The following is a 24,443-nucleotide window of genomic DNA, read 5'->3' as shown; positions in this document are numbered from 1 at the left end:
CTCACATCTTGTGTGTACGTTTTATTAAATAGAAGTTTTACTCTTAATAATAAATAACTTTTTTTCAAAATTACAAAAGGTCACAATAAATTCATGGTTAAGCAAGATTCTTACCAGATAATGATCTTTCCTGTAGTTTACTTTCCAGAAAAATCTCACACTTCTACCAGCTTACTCAAATATATTTTATTTCCTCATTGCAGATAAATAAATGGCACCCCTAGGTGCCATTTATTTATCTGCAATCAGGAAATAAAGTGACACTTCTGAGTTGAACTATGTGAAAGTTCTTTACTAATACCACACAGATCTTTTCCATTCTGATATAGGAACTGTGTCCATGTCCTCATCTGTATATTTCAGTGCTAGAAAGGTGTCAGCATAGTAGTCTCTTAATAAACATTCTATGAATTGAACTGAATTAGGAAATTCAGATGTGACAGATGCTGCTAATTGCCTGCCTACTCATCATCCACTCTTCCTTTTTTCTTATAAACAGAATCCTAATTTATTTGGAGGCCACCATGTATTCAGCTAAAATATTTAATCTCCTACTTTTTCAGTGAGATATGAGTGGAAATCACTGCCTGTGACTTCTTAGAAAGTTATTTAAAAGGAGACAAACTCCACTGGCTTTGAGTTCTTGCCCTTCACTTTTTTCCTTGCTTTGCTGACTGAAATGCAGATGTACTGTTTGATGACAAAGCCATCTTAGAATTATGAGGGTTTGTTACACGTAAAAGATGATAAAACTGGATCTGAAATCAATCTTGGTCCTTGATGTTTCTCTCTGGTAGTTGGTCCAGCCTTGAACTGTGTACTCTTAGACCTCTATTTAATTAAGCCACTGTGAAAGTTTTCTGTTACATAAAGGCAAATGGAGTCATAGACATAGAACCTTTGACTCTGTCTAGCTTAGTGGGGAAGTAGTTGACATTATAGAATCCACTGAGATGGTTTTTCACTTTTTCTACCCCATTCTGATAATGCCTTGCAAAAAAAAAATACTCCTCTCATCTGGGTAAGAATTGCTGCCATATTCTTGCAAGTATAAAAATAAAAAATAAAAAAATGAAAGAATTGCTTCCATAGTGAGCCACAGTTACTGCTAAGAATGTCACTTCCCTAAGATGTGTTAGGACACCCAAGAAAAAAGGTTAAGAATCATCTCTGCTTCAGGGAGGCTCATAATATATTGACTAATTGGAAGTCCTGAAAGTGTTGGAGTTGCAATGCATTCAGTAGTTATTAAATAAGTGGAAAGAAGTATGCCTGAAGTATCTCAGAGCCCGACTGAAATACCAACTGATACAGCAGCATCAGAAGATGATTATAATTTTGATGTGGACAATGAAGGGATTGGTGAAGCTAGACTAGAAACAATGGAGAGCGCTGACCCTGATAACAGAATCTTAGCATTGGAGGGCACCTTAATGGCCATCCAGTTCTATGTCTCAAATAAGGCAAAACTGGACTTCTACCATATTGTTCACAGATGTCATCCAACCTTTGCTTGAATGCTCCAGTGATTAATAGCTAGTGAATTCAGAAGGTGATCTATTGCATTATTGAAAAGATTTAACTGGAAAGTCCTTTTTACAATCAACTTAATATGGTTGTATCTTTTTAAATTATTATACTTTAAGTTCTAGGGTACATGTGCACAATGTGCAGGTTTGTTACATAGGTATACATGTGCCATGTTAGTTTGCTACACCCATCAACTTGTCATTTACATTAGGTATTTCTCCTAATGCTATCCCTCCCCCAGCCCCCTACTCTAATTATTACTATATACCATTTATATAGCATTTTACTATATTTATTTTAAGAGATTTCATATGATCAGTGTTGACTGATAGTCATAAAATGATGTGAATCACTTGAAATAATACTATGTGAGCATTTGTAAACCTGCTCTGAGAGGCTACGTATAGTTGTACAAGGTTTCACAATTCCTAGGTAGAATACCTGGACTTGAACGCAAGACTATTAGACTCTGAATCAAGATCTCCTTTAAACTGTTATATATTCAATCAGTATGGGTTTACTGAGCCCCTAGTATCTACTGGTCACTATGTTAAAAGTGCTGAAGCACTAATGGTGAACAAGACATAGACATTCTTGGTTCTTCTAGAGCTAATAATCTGGTAACTGCCTACATATGAGTCGTACTTTTAGCTTTTGGTATAGCACAGAGTAACAAGTAAATTCCTTCCCCTGTGCATTAGTCATTCAATTATCACATTGCTTCATAGGTGCCTCTTCTCCAGACAAAATATGTCCTTTTCCTTCAACAGCTCCTAATAGGAGCTATTACTTTTCTCTGGACACACTCAATTTTGTCAGCATCTTTCTTAAGGAGTGGCATTCTGAATTAGACACCCAGGCTCCCAGTATGATCTGGTGGGTGTGTAGTGCTCAGAGACTGTGGCCTCAGAAGACTTGAAGTTTGAATTACTAGGAGTGCAACCTGGGCTCATCACAGCTATTTTGATTTCTCATGGCAGTGTTCATTTTTATGGTTCGTAAAATCACAAGGCCTTCTTTCTATGAATTGTGACCAAGTCAGATCTCTCCCATACTGTACTCAAACATTGGAAACATTTAAATGCTGACCTTTAATGCATTCCTATTAAATTTTACTTCATCATCTGGAATATTATTACATACCTTGAGATCTTCTTTATCTTGCTTCCGTCATCTCGGAGATTGTCTTTCCCAGTTTTGCATTATTAATAGGTTAGATAATCATGTGCTGTATTAGTTTATTTTCACACTGCTGATAAAGACACACCCAAAACCAGGAAGAAAAAGAGGTTTAATGGACTTATAGTTCCACCTGGCGGGAGAAGCCTCACAATCATGGTGGAAGGCAAGGAGGAGCAAGTCACGTCTTACATGGATGGTGGCAGGCAAAGAGAGAGAGCTTCTGCATGGGGAACTCCTCTTTTTAAAACCATCAGCTCTTGTGAGACTTACTCACTATCACGAGAACAGCACGGGAAAGACTTGCCCCCATGATTCAGTTACCTCCCACAGGGTCCCTCCCACAACACATGGGAATTCAAAATTATATTTCAGTGGGGACATGGCCAAACCATATTATGTGCTCTATGCTACTAATAAAAAGGTTAAACCGAACAAGTTCAAAGACAAAACTCAGTAATACTTTATTCAGACAGGTTAGTCTCAATCTGTTAACCTTACACTTGCAACTCTGATCATTCATTAATTCCACAAATTTTAATAAATGCCTTATTTTAAGCTAAATGCTAAGATGAAAAAATGAAACCATATGAGTTAGCAAAGTAGGAAATATAGGCATATTAACCAGCAAATGCAGAATGATAAATGCTCCATCAATATGCACTTGTTGTAGTGAGGCCACCGAGGAGGGTGCAATCCACTCAACCTGGGAGGAGCAGCTAGGACTTCAGATGTCATCCAACTCAAACATATAGTGAGGGACTTGATCAAACATTTGCCAAGACCACTATGAGTTAAATGAATAGATTAGGCATTTCTCCAATGTTGCAAGCTTCAAATCATATCCAAACTCAGAACAACATAGCTTGGTCATAATGATCCCAAGGATTCTATTGGCCATTTGTCTTTGAGCCTCAAAGGAACATACTAAAACGCCATAATACCCTTTTGATCTATTCTGAAGTTAAGTAGTGAACTTACATGATGATGACACAAACACTGTAAAGGACCTCTGGGTTACTTGTTTATAAGCTAATATTTCCTGAATCAATTTTTCTGATCCCTAGATGTTTGGTAGGTGAAGTCATAACTATATATCCCCACACCCTAGAACAGCATCTCCAACTTATTTTTCCCTCCTTGTCTTTTAGTGGGAGCCACATCAGTATCCAAGAGGAGGTCCGGAAGGCTCTCCAACCAGGTACGGACAGTTATAGATTCCAGACCTCAGCTATGGCCTTTGTTACAGAGTACAAATGTTATATAGTACAAGTTTATTGTACACATCCCAGTGAGCCTCTGAGCTTTAGAATTTTCTTGTAGAATTTAACAGTTTTTTCATGCCATATTTACATATTATTGTTAGTATTTAGAATTTTTTTCTCCAAATGTATAACATTTATTACTGCATTTTTTGTATCCACTAAGTGGAAAATCATTCATTAGATATTGTAGAAGTAGATACAACAATGAACAAGAACTGGTCCTGACCATGAGAGGAACTGATGATCCAATGGGGGAGATAGACCTGCACGTGTTTAATATAAGGAAGTGGCTATTCCGGTTTCTTTTTGATGGGCAAGCATTTTGCAAGGCCTTGGGCTATGTGTGTGCAAGGCTAAGCCGGTTAGTTAATTGGGATTTTTTTAAAAAGGCACTTTACTGGGGGAAAAGGAACATAAAGTTGGTTATTGTCCCCTTCCCTATAATAAAAACCTATTATTTTTAATTTTTTAACTGGGTCTGTGGTTAAATCTCACAGCCCAAGAGATTTTGCCACTTCAGATGGATTCCATACACTTGCATTTAAGTATGCAAAAAAATTCCAATTATCCAGCAATTTAACCAAATTATTGGTAAATTTTCTAAAACAAAAAAAAATTATTTCCCTTGTTTTGGCAGCAATTTCAGTTACATTCCTTTACTTTCTACTCAAGAAAATAGTTTCAAAAAGTTGATGTTTGCTGCCAAAAGAACTATTTTTATGAATAAATATAAAACTAAGAAGTTATGGTGTCTCCTTTTTAAAAAATGACTCATCAAAAGAAATAACTTTTTCCTTTCTCTTGTAAGAGAAAAAGATTAATCTCTTTTAGAATTGCAAACATATTTCCTTGATGGAGAAAATCAATTCACATGACATAGTCGTTATTTATCCAGTTCGAAAACCAGAGTAGAATTTACTACTCTGTTTCCTTTTTTCCTCTCCCCACCCCCTTAACCCACATTGGATTCAGAAAGCTTCATTCTGCAATCAGCATTGTCCTTTATCTTCCAGTAAAGATAGCCTTTTGGAGTCGAAGATGAGGAAAAGCCTGTATTTTATAGTCTTGGAAGTGTCTTCTTTTGCCAGGACAGAGAAAGGAGCTTCAGCAGTGAGAGCAACTGAAGGGGTTAATAGTGGAACTTGGCTGGGTGTTAAACTTTTTTCCCTGGCTCTGCCCTGGGTTTCCCCTTGAAGGGATTTCCCTCCGCCTCTGCAACAAGACCCTTTATAAAGCACAGACTTTCTATTTCACTCCGCGGCATCGGGCCTCACTGGCTTCAGGAGCTGAATACCCTCCCAGGCACATACAGGTGGGACACAAATAAGGGTTTTGGAACCACTATTTTCTCATCACAACAGCAACTTAAAATGCCTGGGAAGATGATCGTGATCTTTGGAGCCTCAAATATACTTTGGATAATGTTTGCAGCTTGTAAGTTATTTTCCTTCATCTGTTTCAAATGTTAGCATTAAATTTTAGCCCTGGTTTTGGCTTCAGTCAGTTTTGCGATAGTAGTGAAGTAAAGACACTAGGATTTTAAACAGTAGGAAAAGTTAATTTAGCCTAACTTTTAATATGCAATTGAGTTTTGCTATATACCATTGTACTGTCATAGTTAGAGCTGAAAATTGATGTTTTTGGGATCATTTTTTCCAAAGGCAATTGAGTAATTTGGATTCTGTCTCCAGTTGGTCTGTCTCCTTAGTTTCGTATACTTGACAATGAGGTCAAACTTAGCAAATAACAAAACAGCTTTGATAAATGGGCATCAAGGTTGGAACTGAGAATTCTCTTTAGTGAAGATGATTCCATAAACTTTTTTGGCAGTGACTTCGGTGCTTTTTGGCTACCTTGCAGTTAGTTTGAAGCAGCTTAGGAAAGAGATCAGTCTGATCATATTTTAGACGTTATACAGAGAAGAAGGAGGAGAATACTAGACAAACTAGTGGTAAATTTGCTTCTGTCTTTTTTTGCTTTTGCAGCTCAAGCTTTTAAAATCGAGACCACCCCAGAATCTAGGTATCTTGCTCAGATTGGTGACTCCGTCTCATTGACTTGCAGCACCACAGGCTGTGAGTCCCCATTTTTCTCTTGGAGAACCCAGATAGATAGTCCACTGAATGGGAAGGTGACGAATGAGGGGACCACGTCTACGCTGACAATGAATCCTGTTAGTTTTGGGAACGAACACTCTTACCTGTGCACAGCAACTTGTAAATCTAGGAAATTGGAAAAAGGAATCCAGGTGGAGATCTACTGTGAGTGCTTTAGAAAATCTTTGTTTTTCTCTCAATTTTACTTTAAAATCACTTTTTAAAAATGATATTTTAAAAAAAGTTTTAAAATGGTTATTCATGTACAGATTCTTGGCAAAAGAACATACAATATCAGGAAAGCTAGGGACAGCTAAGGCCAACATGAGAGAGAGCAGGAATCCAAATCTTGGCTTCTATTTCTACCTCTGCCACAAACACAGTGACCTCTGGTTTCCTTAGCTGTAAAATGATCATTTCTAAGGTTCTTTTTGTTTTATTAAAAAATATTTCCATTTGATTACATCCTTACGTATTTACTTGCTTATGTGTCTGATTGATTTATGAATTCCATCCTTCAGGGATTTTCTATTCATTTATTCTTATGCAATTTGATGCTTAAAATTAGTTTAAACATTAAGTAGATCTATAATTAGTAATAGGTATTAGTATAAAAGTGTTCTCCTTAGACATAATTGTTAATATCTGCAAACGTTTCACTCATTTGACTTTGGTGTTGACACATTTAGGATTTTTTTTGTTTTTTGTTTTTTTGGTGCCATGAAGCCTTGGTGCTCAACCGCTCAACCTCAAAGATATTTATATAATGAATTAGATTTGCCTCATGAAAGTGAGTGGATGTCCCTAGTTTACCAGCCTGCCAAAATGCATCCCACTCCATTCTCCATTCAGCAAACAAAGTTAGCAAAAGGAGTAAAAAACTAACCAGACATAAATCATTTGCCTTTTGTTACTGTTGGCCTCTCTTTCTAAAAAACTGAACCCATTTATGGTCATGTCTTCATGAAGACCTCATTTGATTATAATTACTTTGGTTCCGTTCTATTGTACCAGAGCCCAACTTTTCCCAGTAACCTTAATTGATTCTGCAACAAGCCGCATGTGTTGCTCAAGCTTCCCAAGGAACTGTGCTTGGCCGGCTGCTTTCAATTATGCTGGTTGTACGTGCATAGTTTATGTCTGTGCAGCCTCCCGAGCTCCTTGAAAGCTTCCCTTATGTAAATACAGGGAAAAGTAGCAAGTTCTTATGTTACCTGACATCAAATTGTGTGGATTAGAGGAACATTTCTTACAGAATATGAGGGACAGAAATTATTGCTGGAAAAATGAAAAATACCATGTTTCTTCACATAGCAAAGAATTTCCAGCTCCTTTGTCTTTTGCCCACTAGTACCAAATAGTTGAAGATTTAGGAAAGAGAAATGAAGACGCTTCTGGTTTTAATTATCTTGCCTGAGGTTTTTCTCCAAGAGTGTCTGGTCTGTTTCTGATTATGTATAACAGTTCTGTCTCCTTTCCACATTTGATTGTAATAGTGGTTAGAGTTGAGACCTTTGTATTCTTTTTGCTACACAGAGTTTTGAATCCACCAATATATTACTTCATGATAATGCGTAATGAAAAAGGTAACTCTTGCCAAGGGGGCAATGGCCACGTGAAGTAGTGTATTTCCTTGTACTAGAAGCTTCAATGGAACACTTGTTGGGATAGTGAGTTAGGCATTTCAGGAGGCAAATATGTGTTCCAGAACGTAAAGATTGCACAAATGTATCTTTCTGGTGGATGAATTCCTGTCAGAGGCACCATTTTCAGAAGCTAATTACTTAAAGTTGGTCTTTTCATTTCTTAGAATATCTTGACAATAACTATTCTTTGCAATGACATTCCAAGCCTTACAGTCATTATCTGTAAAATGGAAATATATCTGCCCTGACCATAATAAGAAAATGTGATGTAACATAATGTAAATCTGTAGTAGCAAAACAGAGTAATAGAAATCCTGAGTTTAAATCCCAGCTTTACCATTTACTAGGTGTGTGACCTTAGACAAGTTATGTAAATGTACTAAGTCCAAGTCTTCTTTTCTGTGAAATGTGATCTCTATCTCCTAGAGTTATTGTGAGGATGAAATGAAATCATTCATGTTAAATCTATAGCACAGTGACAGCCACATGTAAAGTTCAATATAAACATTATTTTTTCTTCTTTCTTTTACTGTAATAACATGCAACTCAATATATATAAGATCAGAATTGAATAATGTTGTAAAAAATGTTTGCTTCCAATTCTTGTGCCTTGAACTCACCCCAAATCATGAAAGGCTATTTAAACAATTCTGTTGTATTAAGACTGTATTAACAAAAACACTAGACTTGATTTGTATTGTGTTAAAGCTGTAAGAGACCTTATATCACATGAGCAAAAAGCCCATCCATGTATTTGTTTGGCCTTTTCAGCTTTTCCTAAGGATCCAGAGATTCATTTGAGTGGCCCTCTGGAGGCTGGGAAGCCGATCACAGTCAAGTGTTCGGTTGCTGATGTATACCCATTTGACAGGCTGGAGATAGACTTACTGAAAGGAGATCATCTCATGAAGAGTCAGGAATTTCTGGAGGATGCAGACAGGAAGTCCCTGGAAACCAAGAGTTTGGAAGTAACCTTTACTCCTGTCATTGAGGATATTGGAAAAGTTCTTGTTTGCCGAGCTAAATTACGTATTGATGAAATGGATTCTGTGCCCACAGAAAGGCAGGCTGTAAAAGAATTGCAAGTCTACAGTAAGTACTTGTGCGATGAGTTCCAGTCTTTGTGGGAATCCCACCTTGGTTGTGTATAGCAATAAACTTAGCAGAAAAGTAAAAACAAAACAAAACAAAACAAAACAAAACTTGTATATAGTTTGTATTCCATCTGTATTCATTCAGAACATAATGTTTACCAATAGTATAATTCAGTGAAAAGAACACTGGATTTGGACTGAGAAGGCTTGAGCTTAATTTCTGGCTCTATTAACTGTGTGAGTTTGGGTTACTTAATTTCTCTATTTCCCAGTGTATAAAAGGGGAATAGTAATACCACCTGATTGGGTAGTGGGAAATAGGCTCAAATGATAAAACACTTTAATATTGTTTTGTAAACTCTTATAGTATGCCTTGAACTATTGGTTGCACAGGTACAGAAACTTGACAAGGTGATCATTTATTCTCTGTGTGTATGTGTGTGTGTGTGTGTGTATGCATATGCACATACATACATATGTGCATTGGACAGGGGAAAAATGACGGAGTTTGATTGCCTCCAATCTCCCTGATACTGCCAGGGGATTTGTGGGAGTCTTGTAGTCCCAGCGTTGTGTAGGAGTGGGCTCACTGTGCTCTGTTCTAGACTAAAATGCTATGTTCTGCACTGGGCACCACATTTAAAGGGAGTATTGCCAGCTACGGCATGTTTAGCTGAAAGAGAATGAGCTGGGAAGGCTTTTAACAATATTTTGAGAAGAATAGTCAAGATAGAGGATATTTTCCTGAAGAGAATACAAAACCTGGCTGGAAAAGAGAGCTCTAATTAAGCATTTGAAAGACAGTTATATGAAAGAGTGATTTACCTTATTCTGTAACAGCACAGGGCTGAATTATGGCCAATATGTTTAAAATAGTATAGAGAGAAGATTTCAGCTCAATAGGGAGAAATGTGCTAATATGTAGAGCTGTCCAAAAATAAAATTGACTCTTTTGGAAAGCAGTGGGTTGATTCTCTCAGTAAATGTTGAAGCTGACTTGAATGGGCACTTGGCAAGAATGCTTAAATGGGACTCCTACCCTTAAGTGGAAGGTTAAGCCACATGGTTCTTCTTAATTTCTGAGTATCTATAACCATCTGAAAAATATGAGATGTCAATTAAACTTGATCAGTTTAGTCAGAAACTGGATAGATTATTTTGAATGATTCAGCAGTTCTTTATACTAATTTGGCAGAGTAATTTCATCAAATTGGTGGAAGCACATAAATACTGTCTAAGAGAAATACATTACCTCTGTTGCACTGGGATGATGCTTAGCAACTGCTAATATTATTTTTTGCCTTTTCAGTATCACCCAAGAATACAGTTATTTCTGTGAATCCATCCACAAAGTTGCAAGAAGGTAGCTCTGTGACCATGACTTGTTCCAGTGAGGGTCTACCACCTCCAGAGATTTTCTGGAGTAAGAAATTAGATAATGGGAATCTACAGCACCTTTCTGGGAATGCAACTCTCACCTTAATTGCTATGAGGATGGAAGATTCTGGAATTTATGTGTGTGAAGGAGTTAATTTGGTTGGGAAAAACAGAAAAGAGGTGGAATTAATTGTTCAAGGTGAGTAGAATGTGAAAAAGGAATGATAAAGGTGCTGTCAGTGGGATTTGAGCAATAGTCACACAGCTTCAATGCTGAAATTGCTTCCCTTAGTTTCACTGATGACCTATCTGATTGCCATATCCTTTAGCACAAATATATGTTTATCTTACTAGTACTTCTTGGAAGTCTTCCCTCCCAGAGTTTCCGTGGCTCTGCTTTTCTGATTCTTTTTCATCTCATATCACTTTTTCTCTGCTTCATTCCCTCACTTTCTCTCTTCCTCCTGCCCCTCGGATATTGGTATTTTCAAGTTTACACCCCTGGGTCCTCTTCTGTTCTCATGCTAGATTCCCAAGACTTGGACTACAATATGTTGATTACTCCCAAATTCATGTTCCAATTCCATGCTGTTAAATCCTGTCAGTTCTACCTCAAAATGCTCCCCAGAATATGACCTCTTCTTCACCCCACTTGCCATTGCCTTAGTTTATCATCTCTCACTTGGGCTCCTGCAAGATATTCTTACATAACAGCATTCGCTAAACACCAGGTATGTTTCTGGCACTTTCCATACGCCATCCTCAAGAAATAACTAAAAGTAAGTATTTTGTATTCATTTTACAGATGAGAGAGTGGAATCTCCCAGAGATTAATAATGACACCACCTATTGATTGTACACCTAATATTTCCCAGGAATTCTGTATTCTGCTTTATACATTTTATCTCATTAATCTTTACCACAACACTATTAAAAACCCAGGCTCAGCATAGTTCATACTTTTCCTGGGGCTAAATAGCTCTTTAGTTGCATTTACTATGATTTTAATGCAGGTTCATTTTAATGAAAACCCCGTTGCCTTTTTAATTTTATAGCTAATTGTCTTTATTATTTCTTTTTAAAAATATTTTTAATTGATAAATCATGATTGTATACATTTATAGATTACAATGTGATGTGTGGTATAGGTATACAATGTAGAATGATACTGGGTTCCTCCCTTTTGTTGCAAATGACAGAATTTCCTCTTTTGTTTTTTAAGGCTGAATAATATTTCACATATTTTATGGCTAATTATCTTTAAATAGTCTCCCTGCTAACATTCTGTCCCTAAATATAATCAATCTTATGCACTGCTCCCAGGGTTTATTACCTTAAACAAAAAGGTGCTCATTTTCTATAACTTCCGTCACATTTCTTAAAACTGTCACACAGAACTCTTTATGGTCTGGTCAGAAACTACCTTTGCAGCTTTGTTGATGACTCAGTGCCTCTGCTTATGCTGTTCCTTCTGCCTGAAATGGCCTTTCTTCTTCCTTCATCTGGCAAAATCTTAGCCATTCTCCAATACAAAGCTCATGTCAGCCTCCCAGTTCCAGACTGTGTCAGACCAAACTACATATTCTTCCTTCATGTACACTCAACACTCCTTATAGTCATGTATGCAATTCTGTTCAGTTCAACGCATATTAAGAGCCCTTGTCCAATAATCCAAGAATTGTACTTGGTACTGGGGGTACAGATGTGAAAAAGATATGACAACTTCCCTAGGGGAGCATACAAACTAGGAAGGAAGGACAGGCATATAAATAGGTAACTAAAATATTCCTTAGTAAGAGCCAAAATAGTATATCTTTTTAAATGTGTCTTTCCACTAAACTGTAAATTCCTGCTCTGGGCACGATGGCTCAAGCCTATAATCCCAGCACTTTGGGAGGCTTAGGTGGAAGGATTGCTTGATGCCAGGAGTCCAAGACCAGCCTCGGCAACATAGTGAGACCTCCTGTTTCTATTTAATTTTTTAAAAATTTGTAAACTCCCTAAAATCAGGAATTCTGTGTGTGTGTGTGTGTGTGTGTGTGTGTGAATGTTTGGATTCTTAGCACAGTACCTAACACATAATAAATGTTCAGTAAATGTTTGCTGAATTAATGAATAGATTATAAACATGGGCAGCATAGTCTTTTGTTTGTTTGTTTTAGGAAATGAGATCTTGCTATGTTGCCCAGGCTGAAGTCAAACTCCTGGGCTCAAGTGATCTTCCCACTCTAGCTGCCTGAGTAGCTGGGATTATAGGCACGTGCCACTACACCCAGCTCAACACAAATTTTTAAAATGTGAAAATATGGTATTTAAACTTGGATGATTAAAATAAAAAATCAAACTCACCATAAGTAGATTATCTCAGTTGGATGTTAGGTTAGCATTCTCAAGTGACCAGGAAAGATGTTATACTAATAAAAGTGTGTAAAGCTAGTCTTTCACCCTGGAATAATGCCACTCCATAATAAACTGTATCCTATTTCGATGTACAAAGGGCATGTATTTTGGGGCTGGGAAGGGTTGTTTTGCACTTTGCATCACATGGGATACTACTGGCCTAAAGTACTGAAAGTACTTTCAGAGAAACTTTCAGCTACCTAAAAGAGTTACTCCTCCAATGGTTCCAAGTTCACATGGCAATACATGTGGCCACTGTAAAGAATGACTTGAGAAATGTTCACAGACAGGCAGTGGATCTGTTTTTTAAAGTTCCTCATTCTCACACTAGCATATAAGAAATTCAGAAGCTCTGGTCGTTTTTGTGAATGAGCTCTCTTTCAAAATCTAATAGCATATCGGTTTATTGAGGTAATTTGAGGAGAATCTTCTTCAGAAAATACTAAGATGTCACAATTAGTCAAACCTATTGAGAAAAATAACTTATGGCACAGATGAGAACCATGCAAAATATAATATGTTTGGATTATTTATATATTAAGATTTCTTGCTTTTACCTCAAGCCTGTAATTTACAAGTAAGATTTCAGAGATTTTTATGGGGGGTCTCATCTGTTGCTTTAAGAGTTGCCCAAACACTCCCAGTTTTTTCAGGGAAACAGAGCCAAGATATGGTGTTCCCTTTCTCCCTAAATAGCAGTCATCCAAAAGAAGCCCATGCACCCAGCAGGGATAGCACTGATGGCCAAAGAGCATTCCTGGATATTTGAGTCTTAGGAGTTTGCCCTCACATCTCAGCTTTCAGACGCTGAATTAATTGTAAAGTATTTTTGTATTGCATCAGGCAAATTTTGGAGGTGACTTATGTATCATTTTAATTCTCAGATTTTGACTTTGATTTCAGGGTGATGCTATGTGACTTTCAATGGTATAACTGTATTATTGGAACAGAAGCTCTAAATGCTTGTCCACTGTGGGTATTATATCTAATTAGAAGACATTTTTTGTAGCTTTTTCCAGTACCTCTTTTAGATCATTTTATCTCCATATGAGGATGACTTGATTTAGTTGTTGTAGCAACTGAAAAGCTGGGATCTTGAATCAGACCCACCTGGCATCAAGTCCTAATTTTGCTACTTGCAAACTGGGCAAAGTTATTTAGCATTTCTGAGCCTAAATTTCCTCAAGAAGAAAAAGGAGGGGGAAAAGGAGGAAGAGAAAGAGCAGAAGCAGAAAGAGAAGGCAAAGAAGAAAGAATAGTACTATTGTCAAAATTGTTGTGAGGATTAAATGAGTATATATATATATATAGTAATTTCGATAGTGCTTGACACACAAGAACCACTTAAATTATTTAAGTGATTGTCCACTCTTACAGTGATTTGATAAACTACAGTTGAGCAGATACTCTGTTATTGCTGTGAAGAGATAGCAACCTCTCTTGACAAATTTTTATCTATTCAATTTGTTAAATGAATGAATCGACAAACTACCATGGTTTCATTCTTAAAAGATGTGGTCTCATTTCTGATGGTCCCAAGGTGGAAAAGAGTAATTTCTTCTTCGCATAGATATTAGCTGAAAGGAGATAAAGATATTAGCTGAAAGGAGATAAAGATCATATGTCAGAATGTGATGAAAGAAGAAAATAATCTTATGTTCTTTTCATCTTGTTTTCCACCTCTGTCCCAGAGAAACCATTTATTGTTGAGATCTCCCCTGGACCCCGGATTGCTGCTCGGATTGGGGACTCAGTCATGTTGACATGTAGTGTCATAGGCTGTGAGTCCCCATCATTCTCCTGGAGAACCCAGATAGACAGCCCTCTGAGCGGGAAGGTGAGGAGTGAGGGGACCAATTCCACGCTGACCCTGAGCCCTGTGAGTTTTGAGAACGAACACTCTTATCTGTGCACAGTGACTTGTGGACATAAGAAACTGGAAAAGGGAATCCAGGTGGAGCTCTACTGTAAGTGGTTTTCAATATTGTTTACTGTTTTTTTTTTTCAGTTCTATTGGAAGAAAAAGAATGCAAGTCTGTGCAGTGCAATGAGATCCTTATGTTTAGAAAAGGAATTTTAGCATTGTGAATTTTGTTCCTAAATCTGAATCAGAATGGTTTGATGCAACATAATTAGCCTAAATCTTAAGTATATATTACATATGTACACAGCACCCACAGTCCTTGGTTTATGCCTTGTCAGTACTCTCTCATCATGCACTTGAACACACTCCATGCTGGAGGTGAGTGCAATGGGGTCAGTGCCCATTCAGAGGACTGGGTGGAGGTGACTACTGTTCAGCTACTCCAGTTGGGAATGAGTAGTTTTAAACTGTTTTAAGGCACTGTTTTAAAGGCACATTTGAAGAGCTGTCTGCAGGATGGGAAAAAAATAAGGGAATAGGAAGCAGAAGGAAGCCAAAATTAAAGATAAGAAATTAGATTGGAGATGGGGATGGTCAGTGGCAGTGGCTCAGGTGAAAAGCAGAATCAGGAAGCAGCGCTAGATCTTAATGTTGATTTATGCCACCTACATATACTACACTTTCTCTCTTAATAAACATTAAAAAAAATAAATAAACATTCTTTGCAACCTCAAATCTCTATGAACTTGACATTGCTGGAGTTCCTCAGTCCATATTGAATGAAGAACAAAATATGCAAAGTGACCATAAAGTTATTTTTTTCTGAGGGGGTCACTCTGCCTTGTTTTATTCAGTAGAACTCAAGAGAACATATTGTAGAGATTTTCTACCAGAAACCCTGCCCAAACTTGTGTTACCCTTCAGGATTTTGTTCAGAATGAGTTATAGTATGCCTGTAAAGGGATTTGGGTCTCTCCAAAGAAAGATGAATTTTATTTGCATTGTCATATTACCCAGAGTCCATGATCTGCTGAGATAGGCACATTCCCAGCAGAAATGAGAACCAGCAGTGTAGTCTTATTGCAACATAGAAATATTTGAGCATGTATCACTTTAACAACATTTTGGTTAAGGAAAAAAAATGTTTAAGCACTATTCTTGCCCTTGATAGCTATTTTAGTCTCATTTTATTGATTTGTACTGTATTATAAAGAATACAGTTAAGGCAGTTCTTTTCTTAATTACAAGTATTATCTGAGAAATATTTAAAACTTGCTGCCTAAATTTGGTCATTAAAATTTAAACTAAGTTGAGAGCTTCCTTGTTTGTCTTATTTGATACTGAGAGGCTGCACAGCTCTGTAAAACCAAAGCTGGGCTCTGAGGTCAGAGAAATATGGATTTGCAGCCCGTCTCAGTGACTTACTAGGTATAATGTGTGAAGAAAGTCTCTTAGCCTCTATATGTTTCAGTATTCCTGGCTGTAAAATAAGTAATACCCATTTTACATAGCTGCTTTGAAGACTGAGATAATGTATATTAGGGGATTAGTTTACAGTAAGTATTCAACATAACATAGCAAGTTTTAAAACGTGAAATATATACTTACTAAATAAGGTGGTGGAAACTGATGTGTACTTAGAAAAGATCAAGCCATGGCACACAGCAAGATTGCATATCAAGAAGAAAAAAAAATGAAAATTTGTTACTCAATGACTGGATATACTAAGTAGTTTTTGTTTCTAACATTATTCATATATAATATCATAAATATGTCATTTATAAATACTGTCATTACTTATATATTGACAGTCATTCTATCCCAGTTGACTTAAAGCTGTCATTTTTAGGCCTTTACATTTAATAAAGCTTAGCTCAATTTTTCCTTGAATATCAAGAATAAAAATCGTTTTTGCTTGCGATTTGCAGCATTCCCTAGAGATCCAGAAATCGAGATGAGTGGTGACCTCGTGAATGGGAGCTCTGTCACTGTAAGCTGCAAGGTTCCTAGTGTGTACCCCCTTGACCGGTTGGAGATTGAATTACTTAAGGGGGAGACTATTCTGAAGAATATAGAGTTTTTGGAGGATACGGATATGAAATCTCTAGAGAACAAAAGTTTGGAAATGACCTTCATCCCTACTATTGAAGATACTGGAAAAGCTCTTGTTTGTCAGGCTAAGTTACATATTGATGACATGGAATTCGAACCCAAACAAAGGCAGAGTACACAAACACTTTATGTCAATGGTAAGTACATATGTGAGGTATCTACAGTTTAATACCTGTCTCTTTATTGTGTTTGCCAGGCAATAGTTAACATAAGGTTAATCGTTAAAACCTCTGTGGAGAAAAAACATTACTGAAAAGAAATTTCAAAACAATGATGATTGTAACAAATCACCCTCCCTAAACTTAAAATAGTAACTATTTACTGGCTTATGATGCTTTGAGTAGGCAATTTAGGAAGGGGCCAGCTAGGCAGTTATTCTGTTCAATATGGTATTGGCTGAGCTCACTCGTGCATTATCAGTAAGGTTAGCAGGGCTGGCTGGTCTCAGATGACTTCACCCACATGTCTGGAGCCATATCTGGGATGACTTGGCCTCTCTTTCTTTATGTGGTGTCACCCTGAGGAACAGTAGCCTAGATTTACTCGCCAGAGCTCAGTGTTTCAAGAAGGTGTAAATGAAAGCAGCCTCTTGAAGGCCTGGGTTTGGAAGTCCTACAGTGTTACTTCTTCTTCCACCTTCTATTGGTCAAAGTGAGTCATGAGGCCAGCCTAGAGATTCAAGGGTGGAAAAATAGACCACATATTTTCACAGAAGGAGATTCAAATAATTCATAGTCATGTTGACTCTACCATAAATGGCAGTACACACTATCATTGACCCTTGTCATTCTTTGGTTGCAAGGAAATGTATGCTGAACTTACTTCCATTAGAAAACACCATGACGTGTCCACGTTCTACTCTATCATTTGGTATCAGCTAAAGTAAATGAGGACCAAAACCTCTTGTGGTAAATTGTCAAGGTTTATAAACTGTTTGAGTCTGCTGAATCCATAGCCCAGTTTTGCAACATTATTAAAACTCTTTGGAACTCAGGGCATAACAGGTCAAGCTAACAAGCGTCTCTGCCTTTTCAGTTGCCCCCAGAGATACAACCGTCTTGGTCAGCCCTTCCTCCATCCTGGAGGAAGGCAGTTCTGTGAATATGACATGCTTGAGCCAAGGCTTTCCTGCTCCGAAAATCCTGTGGAGCAGGCAGCTCCCTAACGGGGAGCTACAACCTCTTTCTGAGAATGCAACTCTCACCTTAATTTCTACAAAAATGGAAGATTCTGGGGTTTATTTATGTGAAGGAATTAACCAGGCTGGAAGAAGCAGAAAGGAAGTAGAATTAATTATCCAAGGTGAGCAGAGTGTGAGTAATGAGTTATCCTTGCTAGTAATGTTTTTGGTTATGTTACTGATTATGAGTAAAGTCTTCTTTGAAAACAAAATTTTTATTATAAAAGTGTGTTGAGGGTTTTGAAGAGTTTATGATGTTTCCAACGTATGGAGAAATCTCCCGAAATTGTCCTTTCTCATGAATTGTTACAAGTTTCTTATCCTGAGATTCTTTTAAATTCAAGTGAAATGCAAGCCTTCAGGACCTGTGTCAGAAGTTCCAGTTACACTTATGAGGCAATGGTTATGGTATTGAAATAAGAATAGGAAGAAGAATATCTGCATTTGGAATTATGTAGAATTAAAGCCACCATATCTGGCTGAATTGAACTCTGAGTGGCAATCTCACAAGACGGCCAGTAGTATTTGTTTAGAAGCCTAAGCTGGCACTTAAGTCTTTTGCAAATTCTGAGATTATGAGTAGCTGTGACTCTGTCCTCTGGTACATCAGCCTGAGAGCATGGAACCACTAAAGTAGATTAAGTCAACAGATCTAGGCCTCTTCTCTTTAGGATGGAGACCCAAGATTGAGAACAATTCCTAGTTCGCAGGTTGAAGCCATACGGGGTTATGAGCAAAATCATCAAGTGATCAATGTGGATTTCCTCCATCCCGTCCCTTTTGGGTATCAGGGTTCTTTTCTTTGCCAGGGCTGTCATTTCCTCTCTTACCTGTTGGCATTATTCCCACTAAGATATTAGTGACTTTCTTGTTATCTCAACTCAATAAGATTTGTATTTTAGAAGAAGAATATTGGAAAGGCAATACACATCCTTAAAAAACAGACAAACAAACAAACAAAAAAACCTTTTGGATGGTTGTCATGACCTTGGATGGGGAAAGAATTTCAAATCAACTTACAAAATAGAAGACCTTAATAGGGATTAAAAATTGGTGATATGGTACCTGCCTCCAGCGGTTGTTGCATTAATAGAGATGTTATATGTCAAGTACTTAGCTCAGTGCTTGGAACTTAATAAATGGCGGTAGTATTAAGGATAGTGAAAAAGCCACATCTGTACAGCTTAACTTCTTGATTGAAGGATCCAACTCAAAACTCAGAAACCTGTAAAGGCCTTTGTACTTCAAGGAAATTTTTGCAAAACAGTATTACAAAAAATTAAGTTTCTATTTCACATCTGAATTCTATAGCTCTTTATTAAACACTGTATTTGTCAATTTTCACACTGCTATAAAGATATTACTTGAGATTGGTAATTTATAAAAGAGGTTTAATACAGTTCCACATGGCTGGGAAGACCTCACAAAATGTGCAATCATGGCAGAGGAGAAAGGGAAGCAAGGCACACCTTAACGTGATGGCAGGCAAGAGAGAGTGAGGAAGTGCCACACTTTGAAACCAAAAGTTCTCATAAAAACTCATTCACTATCATGAGAACAGCATGGGGGAAACAGCCCCCATGATCCAGTCACCTCTCACCAGGTTCCTCCCTCAAAACCTGAGGATTACAATTCAAGTTGAGACCTGGATGGGGACACAGAGCCAAACCATATCAAACACCTATTCTTTGTGCTAGGCTGGGTAAATAATTATATTAAGGAACATGAAAGAAGCATAAGCCATGTATTATCTTAGTTAAAACATGATCATTTCCAACAATCCAGCAATGCTTGACTTCTTTACTTGCCCTTCTTAACATTTAATGCAAACACTAAACACAAATAGCTCCATGGAAGCTGTTGTTGATGTCACTAACTTAATATGGAATTGGTTTATATTTCACTCAATCAGAGATGCCTTTTAAATTCTCTTTACAGTTACTCCAAAAGACATAAAACTTACAGCTTTTCCTTCTGAGAGTGTCAAAGAAGGAGACACTGTCATCATCTCTTGTACATGTGGAAATGTTCCAGAAACATGGATAATCCTGAAGAAAAAAGCAGAGACAGGAGACACAGTACTAAAATCTATAGATGGCGCCTATACCATCCGAAAGGCCCAGTTGAAGGATGCGGGAGTATATGAATGTGAATCTAAAAACAAAGTTGGCTCACAATTAAGAAGTTTAACACTTGATGTTCAAGGTGAGTTTGTTTTGAGTTTTTGTTTTTGTTTTCTTGGTAATAGTTCAGAGGTTCCAAGGATTACTAAGAGTTTCCAATATTTGATGAATGAGTTGGCAAAATGGAGCTGTGGTTTATTTCTTAATGGTTCTTGGAGAAATCAAGCACAGCTGCTTTATCCTATAAAGTTTAGCCAGGAAGTTGACATTAATCATTTGTGACTGAGGAATTCCTGCTTGCCTTTTTCAGTTTACAATTTATCATTTATCTCTGAGGTCTTGCAGTTGCTAAATGTTTAACCATATTTTCAAACCTTTTCCCTGGAGGTTATAAGGAAACTAAAGGAGTAGGATTGGCACATTGAAAAAGAAGGGTTCTATCCAGACCCTATTCCTTTCTACCAGAAGGAAACACTATTTTCTGAACATGGAGTAACTGCAATTTTCTGGATTGACTCTTTTCAGGATAATGATTGGGAATAGTAAACTTGATCCTGAACAACATAAAAAAATCTCTAGACTATCGAAAAGCCTCATTAAAATTCCAACCCACTTGCCATCCTACTCTATTCTGGTGGACAGAGAAAGAGAGGAGCAGTATCCTCATTGGAGAAACTTCAGGGGCCCCTTAATCTCCTAAGCCCTCTTGTGAATGCACAGTAGGTAGGATCTGCTGATCTTACTGGTGTAAGCAAAATACATCAGCCTTGGCTGATCAGTATCACACCCCTTGCACACCAATTAGCTGCTATTGTGTAATGGAGGCCATACTTGGCGGTGGAGTGCAAACAGGACTGCAAACAAATGCCAAGTCTTAAGAGGTCTGGCACTTGGCTGTTGGAGTGAGCAATCACTTGTCAATGCAGAGAAAATTTGAATCTACATCAGAAACAGGTAAAATTTTTGTTCGTCTACCCAAATTTCTCAAAATGGCAAGCCTTACCGTATGTATGTTTTCCATCTTCACAGTACCTCCTCAAAACATGACAATAGCTATATAGTTACACATCCATCTAGAAATGTTAAAGGGGAAAACATCATGATTATATATAAAACTTCTAGTCATCCACCTGCAGTGATTATCCTGAAAAGAGTTGATCTAGCCAATGAAGTTACTATGTGTTCAAAGAAGGGAACATTTACTTTGTATCGTGTCACTCAAAATGGTTCAGGCGTATGTGTAATCAGTGCTTCCAACGAGGTTGGGGATGATTCTGGACAGATTGCAATCTCAGTTATGAGTAAGTTGAATTTATTCATCCCTATTTACTTTAATCCTTCATGCCTCTGGGCCACCTTTAATTAAGCCTAGCCCTGGGAAATTGGTCCCCTAACATTTCTGTAATTCTTTTGTTAATTAATTGTGGTCTTTTAAAGACACATCAAACCTGCTTCTCTACTTTTTAATTCTGTCTCACACACATTGCTTTATTTTCTAATTGCTTTTATCAAATTAGCCACTTACACAATTGCTACTTTTTACTCATTATTTAAATGAACAATCAAAGAATATTAAGTACTCAGCTAGAAACTCATGCCCCCAAACTGAATATAGTTTAAACTAGCTAAATTTTAATGAAGACCAAAAAATGGACATTTTTCTGGGTATTTTGAACTAGATTTCTTTTGCATTTGGCTGGATTTTTTATTTGTTTCATTTTGTCTTAGCTTGAACGTATTCCATTAATAGAAATCATCAGGATTTTTTAAAGATATTCAGTGTTTATACAACAAATAGAAAATTGTATTTGAAGGTTGCCCTGGCAACTACCTTGGCAGCAAATTTGTATTTTTCTGCCGATGCCTGCGGGGAAGACTGAAAGGCAAAAGATAATATATATTACATTGAAAAGAAGGAAAGAAAAGAAATAGAAATAGTATTTCTGTTTCTCAGCATGTCATCAATATTGATGCCTATCCATAATCATGTTGATGGACATCCCATTCAAATATTACCCTTATACTTTGACTAGCTCAGCTCTAGCAAGGGAAAGTAAAAAAGTGAGGCAATTATCATTATGCTTAGGGTGAACTGTTTTTCTTCAATAATTTGAAAAAATGACTTCACGTCATCTGATGCTCGTGATTCTTTTTACTTGGTTGACCTCTAGTGATTAGAAAGCTCTGGAAAGAATGTAGTAATCACCAAAGTCAGATCTCTAGTTTCTGCCAGGACTGAGACAATGTATATGCCACTTGGTGAAACTTAATACTTGTGTGGTCACATGATGCTGTGCAAAGTATACACAGAAGTGAGTCTTCAGCAAATGACACACTATCTTCTTCAGATGTTCTTATAAAGTTAAGATGTTAAGCGGTATAGCAGCTGTCAGATGATTTTTTAGCAGATTAGAAAGAATACTAATTTTAAAATTTTTGTATGCTGTTACCTACTGTACTCCATTTACAACTAAATGGCAAAAGCAAAATGTAGAGAGAAAAAAATGTTATTAGTGTTTAAAAAATGGTTTTTTTTGGTGCCAACTAGGCCAAGCAGTGAGTCAGGTGCTGGCTGTTCAGTGATGGACTAAAAAGAAAATAGATATACATGTCTTGATGTAATTTATAGCTTAGGGGAGGAAACTAAACTTAATAAGTAATTATATGGATAAATGTTTAATTAAAAGCTGTAATAAGGGTTTTGAAGGGAAAACGAGTGGGTTTTGAGAATATATTGAGGTTCTTAATTTAGAATGAGGGAGATGTAGATCGGAGAATGCTTCTAAGAAACATTTAAGCTGTAACGTAATACTGTCCAAAGAACTCCAGTTTATCGAAAGATGATATAAATGCTGAAGAGGAAAAACATATTAATATGCCCTATTTCTGACATAAAAACATAGAAACTTCTATATATCTCTGAAAAAGCCATTGGCAAGATTTTTTTTTCTCTTACAATCTTATTTGTGGCATTTAGCTATAATGGTCCCACTCTGAATATTATAAGGATTTTCTTAGAGAACTGGTTAGTCATTTCAATTCATGGTCATCAGAGTCCCAGTTCTTTAGTAGATATTTTTATTTCCCAAAGCAAGTGCCTCTCTCCAATTCCTGTTCTTGTTAAAAGAGCCCTAAAGACGTGTACCCTCCCTTCCATTTTACAATTGAACCTGAATCTATTTGAATCCAAGTTTGTGGAAGCCAACAACTATCATCTTTAGATCCATCATGACCGTAGCAACCACCAACTGATTATTTGGATAATTCAGAGAAACATGCATCTTGGTTCCTGATGGTCCTTATCACTGCTTTGATTCCCTTCTCTTTGGAGAACTAGTTGTACTGTTATAATAAAACATGTAACTGTTGTTATTAAATGCTATCTTTTTGTACTAGACATTAATTGCATCCATTTTGTTATTTTCCAGGAAGAGAAAACAACAAAGACTATTTTTCTCCTGAGCTTCTCGTGCTCTATTTTGCATCGTCCTTAATAATACCTGCCATTGGAATGATAATTTACTTTGCAAGAAAAGCCAACATGAAGGGTTCATATAGTCTTGTAGAAGCACAGAAATCAAAAGTGTAGCTAATGCTTGATATGTTCAACTGGAGACACTATTTATCTGTGTAAGTCCTTGATACTGCTCATCATTCCATGAGAAAAACAGTGAGCTGAGAGGCAGACTTCCCTGAATGTATTGAACTTGGAAAGAAATGCCCATCTATGTCCCTTGCTGTGAACAAGAAGTCAAAGTAAAACTTGCTGCCTGAAAAACAGTAACTGCCATCAAGATGAGAGAACTGGAGGAGTTCCTTGATCTGTATATACAATAACATAATTTGTATATATGTAAAATAAAATTATGCCATAGCAAGATTGCTTAAAATAGCAATGCTCTATATTTAGATTGTTAAAATAACTAGTATTGCTTGGACTATTATAATTTAATGCATATTGGGAAAATTTCACATTAATATTTGCTGACAGCTGACCTTTGTCATCTTCTATTTTATTCCCTTTAACAAAATTTTATTCCTATAAAGTTTATTGACAATAATTTCAGGTTTTGTAAAGATGCCGGGTTTTATATTTTTATAGACAAATAATAAGCCAAGAGAGCACTGGGTTGACTTTCAGGTACTAAATACCTCAACCTATGGTATAATGGTTGGCTGGGTTTCTCTGTATAGTACTGGCATGGTACGAAGCTGTTTCACGAAGTCTGTTCATCAGACTCCTGTGCAACTTTCCCAGTGTGGCCTAAAAATGCAACTTCTTCTTATTTTCTTTTGTGAATGTTTAGGTTTTTTTGTATAGTAAAGTGATAATTTCTGGAATTGGAATGGTTGTATGTTTATTTATTATAAACTGCCTCCTTTAGTCACATTGTAGCTCTTTCTGAAATGCCAAGTTATAAGAGTAAAATACTCAAACTATGGAAATAATACAGATACTCAAAATATGACCCTCAGACTACTATTATTAAAATTACTGTAGGAACTTGATAAAAATGTAGATTTCTTGGTGCCAGACTAAGATACTGAATAGAAATGTCTAGTTTTTGGTCCTTGGA

General features: G+C 36.9%; 1 protein-coding gene across 1 annotated transcript; it reads left to right on the top strand.

Moving 5' to 3' along the window:
- The first annotated feature begins 4,902 nt into the window (after positions 1 to 4,902).
- Positions 4,903 to 24,213, top strand: VCAM1 (vascular cell adhesion molecule 1). Its single transcript, XM_054474791.2, has 9 exons — positions 4,903 to 5,408; positions 5,960 to 6,235; positions 8,488 to 8,808; positions 10,120 to 10,386; positions 14,279 to 14,554; positions 16,380 to 16,700; positions 17,599 to 17,865; positions 19,682 to 19,948; positions 23,295 to 24,213. The coding sequence occupies exons 1-9, from the start codon at positions 5,345 to 5,347 to the stop codon at positions 23,453 to 23,455; spliced, it is 2,220 nt and encodes a 739-aa protein (XP_054330766.1). The 5' UTR covers positions 4,903 to 5,344; the 3' UTR covers positions 23,456 to 24,213.
- The last annotated feature ends 230 nt before the right edge of the window (positions 24,214 to 24,443 follow it).

Source organism: Pongo pygmaeus, chromosome 1 (assembly GCF_028885625.2).
Source record: "Pongo pygmaeus isolate AG05252 chromosome 1, NHGRI_mPonPyg2-v2.0_pri, whole genome shotgun sequence".
NCBI classification, from domain to species: Eukaryota; Metazoa; Chordata; class Mammalia; order Primates; family Hominidae; genus Pongo; species Pongo pygmaeus.
This window is presented reverse-complemented; position numbering and strand designations above follow the sequence as displayed.